We start from the raw sequence: 10,695 nt of genomic DNA, 5'->3' as shown, positions 1-10,695 counted from the left end.
ATTTATTGTGTACTAAAATTTGTATTTTGATCAATGTTTGATTCAAAAATACCGATTCGAGATTATATTCTAATTAGACAATAATGTACTTCTTAAGTCTCTGTGTTCTTATATCTAGTGTGAAATAATAATACGCTCGTTTCCCAAACAAACTGGATTTATTGAAAAATGGTAATTAACAAGACAGAGTGATGCGGACACTGCCGCCGTCGCAATTACACTGCCGGGCGTTGGCCTGTGCGCCGCACGCGTCACCAACTTCCCGCCAAAATTTGCCACCTTTTGCATAGTGGCGCCCCCTTCACTTTACAGTCGGCCACGCTTCCCTGTTCCACGTCCTCGGGGAACTACATAGTCTCCTAAAACAATGAAATACACGAATTATTGCATCTGAGCCGTAGTGTCTACAGCTCCCCCCTTACAATTACTTAAACCAACCTAAAAATAAAGATTACATATATCATCTCACGTTGAGATTCTGCTCGCACTCATGAGTTTTTAATTAACGTAAAGCGCTTAAATAACGTATATGGGCCCAAAATAAAACGCAAGTTCGCATAGAACTTAATCATTTATCCGGTTTTATAGCGAGTTGTTTCACTCGTCACTACCATCGTCTTCCGTTGCCACAGTTTCATCACCACTCGTAGTGGCGGCAACGTAAGGTTTTAGTTTATCCACAGAGTGAATACCTTCATAGTGTTTTTGGGAACGCGTCGRTCCCGGCATATCCGTCACAACATATCTGTCGTAGTCCAGTACCTTTCGTATTAGGTACGGTCCCGAGTACTTAGGTAATAACTTCCGACTTTTTCCATCGTTTGATGCTCGTACGGTTCGTACCAGAACGAGGTCTCCTTCAGTAAATTTCTTTGGAGCACAACGGCGTTTGTCGTAACGCTCTTTTTGCTTACGCTGCTCCACCTCAACACGCTGAGCAACGTCTGCCCGCGTACGTGGTAAATTCTCATCGTGAGTATCCTCTGCGATTACGTTAGAGAGGATTGCGTCGTTAGCATTTCGAYGCGTGTACCCCAACAGCAATTCGTATGGACTTTTACCCGTAGTTGAATTGGGTGTAGAATTAATACCCCAACTAACTCTACTTACAAAGTCATCCCATTTGTCTTCATTTTTCGAACTAGCTGCAAGTTGGGACAAAATCGTCCGATTTAACCGTTCCACTTGACCATTTGCTCGTGGTGTAGCGGTTGCGGTTAGTACTAATTTAACGTTTAAATCAGTACAGTACGTCTTAAACTTTTTACTAGAAAAACAAGCCCCTCGATCGGCTATAATACGTTTGGGTATACCAAACATTCCTGTAAGAGAAGCTAAAAAGGAAATGACAGGGCCCACCTTAGTACTAGGTACGGCCCTAAGAAAGACAAATTTAGTAAATGCATCGATAACTGCTAAAAGATAAGAATTACGTGATTCACTCTTCACAAACGGACCTAAATGATCTAAATGTAGTGTATCAAATGGTTGCGAATTCTTTGGTATAGGATTAAGGAAACCTGGTTGTTTTCCTCCTGCCTCCTTATTATATAGACACTCCAGACAGCTAGAAATATACTTACGAACATACTTCCGCATTGAGGGAAACCAATACGATTTTGAAACCGACGCTAATGTTTTCTCCTCTGCTAGATGTCCTATGCCGTCATGATGAGCTAGTAGAATCTGTCTTCTTACACTTTTAGGCACAACCCATTTTAATCCCGACTCGGTTTGTCGAAATACCCTACCGTCTTTCAATTTGTAATCTTTGTGAATTGTGCTCTCTTCCATGTTTGTCGGTGTTTTTCCCAGTATCTCCTTCAGTAATGCACAACGTGTGTCTTTCATCTGAACTYCAAGGATCCAGTCATCTTCATTAACGTTGATGTACAAGACTTCCAAAGATGGCTCCGAATGATCTAACAATGGATTCCTGCTCAAAGCATCAACATGAGTCATTTTACTCCCGGGTCTATATTCGACAGTAAAATCAAATTCAGAAGTCAACAACCACCATCTTCCAATTCGTGGAATGAGATCTCTCTTGGTAAGTGTRGTTCTCAACGCATTACAGTCTGTAATGACTTTGAACTGGAGCCCRAACAAATACACTCGATAATGCTTCAAGGAACAGACCACAGCCAATGTCTCGAGTTCGTACGAGTGATATCTTTGTTCCTCATTCGTCGTCTGCCGACTGAAGAACATAARCGGACGTAAAGTCCCATCTTCTTGACGCTGCAATAAGATACCGCCAATTCCCACTTTGGAAGCGTCAGTATGGAGTTCTGTCTCTGCCTTGGCATTATAAATGGCAAGAACCGGTCTATTCGTCAAAATTTCCTTCAAAGTCTGAAAAGCTCGTTCCTGTGCTTCTCCCCAAACAAACGAACTACCCTTCTTTAGAAGACTGGTTAAGCTACTTGCAATCGACGCATAATCTTTTACGTATTTACGAAAATACCCACACAGTCCCAAAAATTGTCTAAGCTTATGCACATCCGTTGGTTTGGGAAAAGCTGTCACGGCTTTAATCTTTGCCTCACCTGGCTTAATACCTTCCGCACTGAMTTCGTGCCCTAGATATTCTATTTGGCTCCCGAAGAAGCAGCATTTACTCATTTTTAGGGTCAATCCACACTGTCGTAAGGATTGAAAYACAGTTCGTAAATTGTTAATTCCCTCTTCAAAGTCTTGAGAAGGTATTAGCACGTCATCTATGTAACAAAAAGRAGTTTGAAAACGTAGCGAACCAAACACCTTATTCATAGTTCGTTGAAACACCGCTGGTGCATTAGCTAGACCAAAAGGCATTCGGACATACTCGTAATGCCCATCAGGTGTGACGAATGCTGTCTTTGGTATCGAGTCGGCTGCCATTGGAATCTGGTAATATCCGCATGCAAGATCTAGTGTTGTGAAAAACTTTGCTCCACTCAATTTGTCCAAATGTTCATCTACTCGAGGTAACGGAAATCGGTCTTTAACTGTCTTCGAATTCAATTGTCGATAATCAACACACATACGATGTTGTCCATCTTTCTTCCGCACCAACAGTATAGGACTCGAATATGGCGAGTCTGATTCCTTTATTATACCGCTACCTAGCAAATCGTCTACTATACCTCTTACAATTTCTCGTTCATGATGTGATAACCGATATGGACGATAAACCACAGGCTTATCATCTGTTAATGTTAATMTCATCTCTGTTACATTCGTGGTACCTAATTCGACTACATTCTGTGCGAAACAATCACGAAATTCATTGACAAGTTTTAACAATCGTTCAAACTGTCCTGGCTCGATATTTTTATTAACTTGTGGGAGAAGTTCCCAACGTTCAAACGGCCTTAACTCTACCTTCCCCACAGAAAAGACACTCACCGAAGCAGTAGTCCTCTCCAGCTCACAGAGTTCAGCTCTCACGACTATCTGCCCCTTCTTGTAAACCACGTTTTGGTGTGAAAGGTTGCATACAGACACTAGACCTCCATCACAAGTGACACACCGATTGACAATGTGTTCCATCCTTGGTATGGGCCGCTGACTGGCCTCCACGTAGAACGCTAACTTTCAATTAAACGTCTTTTGTCTTAGTCCTGATACACCCTATAGATTGAGGAGGAATCACGGTTTCCTCGTCAGCCCACAGAGCTACTTTGCGTAGTGGAAATTGTTCTAACAATGCTCGAATGGGTTCATTTTCCCTGTCTACAACTCTTACAGCTTCTGCGTTGGCTATGATCGTATTACCACCTGCATTCAGAAAGGTCTGACCAACGATAACAGGCACACGTTGTGCGCTGTCATCGACGATTAAGGCTTTTACGTTTGCCTTTACCAAGTCGACCTCTAACTTCACTTCGACCTCTCCATAGACTTTGGTGATCCCCTGTCCATAGCCCCGAATCAGCTGTAGGCTTGGCTTCCATGTAAGACCCAGATCTGCAGCGACGCTACGCTTAATGAGCACTGGTTCTGCCCCCGAGTCAATATAGGCTCGCGTCGGCTTATCATTGACTTTGATGTCTATATAATAATTCTTATTACATTCGTAATTAGCCACTTTTGTAGTCAGGGCTTGCTTAGTTGGATTTTCTTTAGCACCGCGTCGGCACTCTACATCCAAATGTCCAATTCGACCGCATTTCTTACACTCSATCCTAGGCTTTGAACATTTTGCTGCAACATGCCCTCGCTCGCGGCAATTGTAGCACCYGACTATAGTATACGGTTTTTGATGCTCCGCTCTGGTAGACYCGAATCGCCTCCTTTCTCGATATACRCTTGTTTGTGTTATTTCTCGCCTTCCTCCCTCAGACCTTAAGGTGGACAAGTACTCGGCGTACAAACTCTCAGGAGTGGTATATCGCCCCGCTCTAGCTCCGTTTCTAAGAGTAACATCAGTAATACCATCAATGAGACAGGAAACTGCATTTGTTCCTGTTATGTCACAAGCCTGCAACAAATTTAATTTTCCGAAATAATACTGAGCCCAAGTTTCTCCATCCTCTTTCACCCTGTTTACCAGCTTACGTAACGTAGAGGCATAGTCATGATGATCTGGGAATGTGGCCTGCAGCAGGCGTTTCCACTCTTCCCAGRTCCTATCATACGCTGATGGSTCAAGATTATCATACCAATCTTTTGCGAGTCCCTTCAATCGACTGATCATATTATATATTGTCGTGCGCTCGTCCCACGCATTGACGAGAGCCAGTTGGTCGATCTTGTGTATCCACTTATCTGAGCTAAGATTAGGATTTCCTGGCGAAAATTCGGGAATTAAATCGCTTCTGGCGCTCACGGCCCTCGATGTGCCTGCAAAATTCGGATTTGACAGTCGTTGACTCAGATTCTCCACCAATTGTTCCAGTCTGGCGATTCTCACTGTCTCCGCCGAAATTGGGGGTAAAATCGTGCTTGAAACCCCAGCCCCAGGTGCAGCTCTTTTTGGACGGGGCTCATCATCACTAGAGTCGGAGTCGTCCGAGTCCCCATTTGTACGGTATCTGTGGCGTCCCATCGTGAAAAAGTGCTAAAATGAAAAATTAAGTTTTCGGCCACACCCAAACGCACGCAAAAAAAAAAACTGGCTGACGTGTGCTTGCGTAACCTCGTAGTTGGCTGTTGGGCCGTACACTAACCACCCACAATCACCAAATCACCACTCTCCCGGAAAGTTGAGCAGATCCCACCGCTGCTCTGTGAAATAATAATACGCTCGTTTCCCAAACAAACTGGATTTATTGAAAAATGGTAATTAACAAGACAGAGTGATGCGGACACTGCCGCCGTCGCAATTACACTGCCGGGCGTTGGCCTGTGCGCCGCACGCGTCACCAACTTCCCGCCAAAATTTGCCACCTTTTGCATAGTGGCGCCCCCTTCACTCTACACTAGTAAAGTACAAAATCGCTAAATTAAATCTGAAATAATTTTCAGCTCCAAATTAATTGTTTTTAATTATTTTTCTAAATTTAGAGCGTTTTTTTCACAGAGAAACTTACTGAAGTAACAAAATTTTCTCAAGAGCAGACATAAAAATGCAAAATTTAGTCTAAATTGTGTTTTTCTGTTTTTTTATCTACGATTTGTTTTTACATTTGCAAATTGTTTGTCTAAAATATTATTTAACAGCCTTTTTTAATGGAAAAATTCTTCAAATTAAAAAATTGATAAACTAGTTTTAAAATGTATTATTTTCTATAAATTTCAGTTTTTTAGCGAGAAACTCACTAAATTTAAGCAGTTTTATTTACGTTATTTTCGCCTTTTTGCATATATTCACAAATTTTTCAAAAATTATTTATTTTTTGGAAAAAACAAAAAATTTTGATATTTTGAGTAAAATCGACGTACCCATTTAACATATTTACTAGCAGCATTTGTAAAAAAACAAAAAAATCGATTTTCAGATTTTACGAAATGTAATTATCAAGTTCGCAAATTACAAAGTCCTGCAAATTTCAAATCGCTGATTTTTCGTATTTTAGGACGCAAAACAGTTTTTCACTGTAACGTAAAGAAAACTAAAGAAAATAATGGAAAATATAATAAATTTAAACAATTGTAGAGAATTTTTAAAATAAAATCATTGTATTTTTGTTCATTAGTATACAAAAATCTATTTTAAACTTTGACATGAGCTGAGAAAATGCTTTGGGAGACTTGAAAACTTCAAATAAACTATCAAAAATTGTTGCCTTTTGTAAATTTGTGTTGAAATTTTATATACTTTTTCGAATTTATTTTTGATTTTAATAATTCTATCCGGGATTTCTGAGAGGAAAAACTGATATCTGATACCTGATGGATTTTTTTACTACTTTTTTAGACTTATTTATTTTTGCTTTTTATCCTGGAATTTTAAATTAGTTCCAACCACTTATACAATCACACTTTTTTATTAGTCATTTTGAAAAAAAAAAAAAATTAAGCGTAAAAGAAAAACGAAAATTTTGCACCTCGTTTTTCTATTTTTTGTTACCCAAATATTAAAAGTCTAATTTATTATTTTCAATTATACCAAAGAAGATTCCTAAAAAAATGAATGTCTTGTAAATAAAACAAATTAACTTAAGAAATTTGAAGCGACAATAACTCTGGAATTAGTACACATTTTTGCAATTTAATCAAAATTGCTTGGAATTACTGAAATTATTTGTGAATTAGTGGAGTTCTTTTTGGAATCGCTAGAATTTTTTTGTAATTATTGGAGATATTTTTTTTGAAAAACGTTGAATTTTTTTTCGAAACAATGTTTGTTTCTTGAAATTTCAACAATTGTGATGATGAAAATTAATTAATTAATTAAAGCCCCTGTGTGTTTTATAGAGTTGTTGTTGTAAATGAAATTAATGTTTCGATTTATGTTCCTTGTGATAGGGTTTAAAACCCACTTTAAATTTGTAACATTCCACCTTATATTTTAATTAAAGTAATTCATTCAAATTAATAAGTTTAAATTCTGTGCACGTTTACTATTAAATTCCACCCGTTCCCTGCACATTCTCTATTATATCTATCAGTGCCCTAACCCACGTTGGTATGTGTTGTTAACAACATACATTGTTAGCTAATTACTCCTTGTCCAAAATCGTTAAACTAAATTCCTCATTTCTTATTTAGGGAAAACTCGAGCTCATTATTACGTAAATGTTTTTCTCATCCGTTCATTAATATTCACTGTCGCTGACAGAACTCAACTCAGACAATTTATTCTTCAACTTGAAAAGTTTCTTTCTTTGAAATAATTAACAGAATTGAATTTTTTCTATATATTGCTTGTCCTCGCAAACTCGATAAAATTGTTTACTTTCAATTTATACGGGTGATACATTCCACATGAGGCATATAACCTTTTCCTTTGGATATTTTTTATTGGATTTGAACCTCAGGAGGCGATTGATGTTTACTTCATATCACAGAATTCGTAGATATGTTTTATTTACTGTAAGTTACTGTAGTCCTCGAAACGAGTGTCTCTTGAGGATTTATTATCTAACGAAGCATCACAAAATGTATGATATTGATGCCAACACAAGCTTATGTTACGAATTTCTGTTTTCTTTTTATTAATTAAACGGTGATTACGACGAATCCGATTTTAATTGTTATTATCAGGGCCGGAATGATGGTTTTTACTGTTATGTTTTCTTCTTCATTACTCAGGTAATTATTTTCTTCGCTTCTCACAAGAGCAGAACTAAGGAAACTTCCACATGTTTTCAATCCTTAAAAATAGCTATATTCCAAAAACTCTGGAGGAATTTTACTCAACCTTAACCCATTTCGGGTGAATTACATTTTGTTTACAATTAATTTGATAAATAAAGCCTTCGTACTCAAATATTTTTTTTAATTTTTATAAAATAATTTCACTTAATAAATTTTTGTGTTTCATAGACAACTTGAAAAAAAATAGATTTTACAAAAAAATATTGTGTGATCAAATGAACAGAAATTTAGATAAGTTGCTATGAATTGAATCTCATTTTATTAATAATAATTCATGTAGAACTGTTCAATTTTTTATTTTTTTGTCAGTTTTGTGTCAAAATAAGCCCTAAAAATCAATTTGTAAATTTATACAGGCTGTCTCAGCGAATTGAAAAAGTCAATTAATTAAAAAAAAAATTATAGGACGTTTATAGATATTAACCTAAAATTATTTTCAACGATACAGCATGTTCCAAAAATATATATAATTATGTCGTTTTTATTTAGTCGTATATGTATTAATTTTAGTATGTTTTTAGCAAGAATTAAAGAAAAAACTTTGTTTTAACTTAAAAACGCAACTAAAGGTTTGAAAAAAGCAAAAATGACATCATTTTCGAATTAATTACGTCATTTTTCGGCTTATTTTGACGAAGTTTTGTGCTTTTGATTGAAAAATCTGATAAAACGTTTGGAAAAGCAACTAGATGGTTTTTTTTCGGCTCAAAACGTGCTTAAACTCTCCAAAGAAGCAAAAATAATTTTAGTTTCGTGAGAGTTTATTCATTTTTTACTTCACTTTCGACGAAAATTTTCAAAACAATTGCGATTCTGACTAAAAAACGTCCTAAAACGGAAAAATAGTATTATTTTTGAACAAAATTTTTAGCACAATCTAAAAAAGTAAAAATAACACTATTTTTGAGTAAATTTAGCGATTTGTGACAAAATAATTTTGTAAATTTTTAATTGAAAAACGTGCTAAAAAGCTCAAAAAATTATAAAAATGGTCATTTTCAACGAAATTCGGTAATTTTTCAATATGTTTTAACAGAAATCTTACAAAAAAGTGATGTAACGTTAAATATCTTTTTAGTTATTGATTATAAACACCTACAAGTAAATAATTTTAGAAAGACAATTTAATAATCTTTTAAATGCAAAAACAATAAATAGGGTGTTCCGTTTATTTTTTTAAGTTATTGAACTTTAAAAAAACGAGTTAATTTTTTTATCTTTGCAAATGCAACACACTAAAAAATGTTACAATCTTATAGCTTGTACCTTCTTCTTTGCAGTAGTAAAAAAATATTTCTAGTTGTCTTAGTTTTTGTGTAATAAATTTTTAAAAAGTGCATGTTTTCGTCAAAAAAACCGTTTTATTTTTAAAACTAAGCAAAATGGACCAATAAAAGTTTAGCTTAAAAACATTGTCATAAAAGTTTACATCTAAAAACGCTGAAACTATAAAAACACAAGTTTGTATATTAACTTATTTTTAAGACACGCTGTATAGTTAAAAAATAATTTTAGGCGAATCAGTTAAGATTTCAAAAGGTGTACAAGAAAACAGGTAAAGTTTAGACCTCCAAACCCTAGGTTTTTTTAGAAAGCTTATTAAAAGCTCTACACGATAAAGTAATAACATACAGGGTGTTTCATAAAAAAATCAAGATAATTGATATTTTGCGAATGTCAACACTTGCAAAAGATTGATTGAATTTCTACCATAATAATTTAGGACCAGACTCAGCAAAAATTGTTGCAATTGTTTTTATTCATCTTTTCTTTCTAGCAAAGCCGTTGTGATTTTTCAAAAATGATATTGTATTTTTCATAAAATTGCCCATAAATGGTAAACGGTCCATGATAGACCCATAAAACCTAATATGGATATTCTTAAAATTAAAAACTCTTTCAAATAAGCGCATAATATACCGGGTGTTCCATAAGAAAAAATACAACTTTTTTGCGCCACCCTGCATAGGAAATATCTATAATGACGAAAATATTTTTGAACCATAGAAAATATGAATGTCTATCGTCCAAAAAAAACCGCATTTCGTTATCTTGTTTACTGTCAAAGTAATCAAAGAAATACGGAGCTCTGGGACACCCTGTATAGCATGTAATATACATGTAAAAAATACAAATAGCAGAATCATTAAAATTGAAAACAGACCAGCCAACTCTGCTTTACACAAAGAGCTTTTAATAATTTATGCAGCAGGTAGTTTCCCAACTAGACGAGAGAGTATTTTATTTTGGTTCAGTTTGTGTGGTCCGTATATTTCTCATGGAGCAATTTGTCGGAAATTATCTGCACTAAATTAACAAACCGTGTGAGGATTTAATATGGGTCAATCAAGTGTGCCCTATCTCGAATCCAATTATATCGAAACGAACACACCGTATCGTAACAGTTTAACGAGGGTAACTATTAGAATGTTAAAATGTTCAGATTGGGAGATAAAACGCAAAATATTATTTTGGGCCCGAAATTAATCCAACCAAATTGGCGAAAAAAATTCAAGTTAAACTCAAAACAATTTGTTTAATTTTAAATCAGAAAGCAATAGAAAACAATAGAATTATGATGAATTAATAACAAAACTGGAATTTCAGTATAATCTTTTTTAGAATTACTGGAATCATTGGTGAATTACTAGAATTTTTTCTTGAAATTACTATAATTTAGAATTATTGGAAATAATTTTTGAGACCTAATATTGGAATCAATTTAGACTTACAAGAATTATTTTGAAATTACGAAAATTAAGTTGGAATTACAGGAAATAATTTGGAATTACAGAAACTAATGTGAATTTATGTGGAATTTTCTTGGAACTTCAATTAGTTGTACACATTTTTTTCAGTTTAACGGCCCTTTTGGATTTACACAATATTTTTGTTATTCAATGTTTTTTCTCTTAATGTTGTTTATTCCATAATTATTGTTCTTAAAAT

The 10,695-nt window shown here is 35.2% G+C and overlaps 1 protein-coding gene across 1 annotated transcript; it reads right to left on the bottom strand.

Annotated features, from left to right (window-relative positions):
- Nucleotides 1-258: 258 nt before the first annotated feature.
- Nucleotides 259-5,269, bottom strand: LOC123004378. Its single transcript, XM_044397620.1, has 2 exons — nucleotides 3,391-5,269; nucleotides 259-359 (listed from the first exon to the last, which is right to left on the bottom strand). Exon 1 carries the CDS (start codon nucleotides 5,030-5,032, stop codon nucleotides 3,584-3,586), a length of 1,449 nt encoding a protein of 482 aa, XP_044253555.1. The 5' UTR covers nucleotides 5,033-5,269; the 3' UTR covers nucleotides 259-359; nucleotides 3,391-3,583.
- Nucleotides 5,270-10,695: the final 5,426 nt, after the last annotated feature.

The sequence above is a fragment of the Tribolium madens genome, unplaced genomic scaffold, assembly GCF_015345945.1.
Source record: "Tribolium madens isolate multiple individuals breed KSU strain unplaced genomic scaffold, Tmad_KSU_1.1 Scaffold_11;HRSCAF=98;Tcas5.2_LG3b, whole genome shotgun sequence".
Classification (NCBI taxonomy): Eukaryota; Metazoa; Arthropoda; class Insecta; order Coleoptera; family Tenebrionidae; genus Tribolium; species Tribolium madens.
The sequence above is the reverse complement of the archived record's forward strand: the minus strand, read 5'-3'. Positions and strand labels throughout refer to the sequence as shown.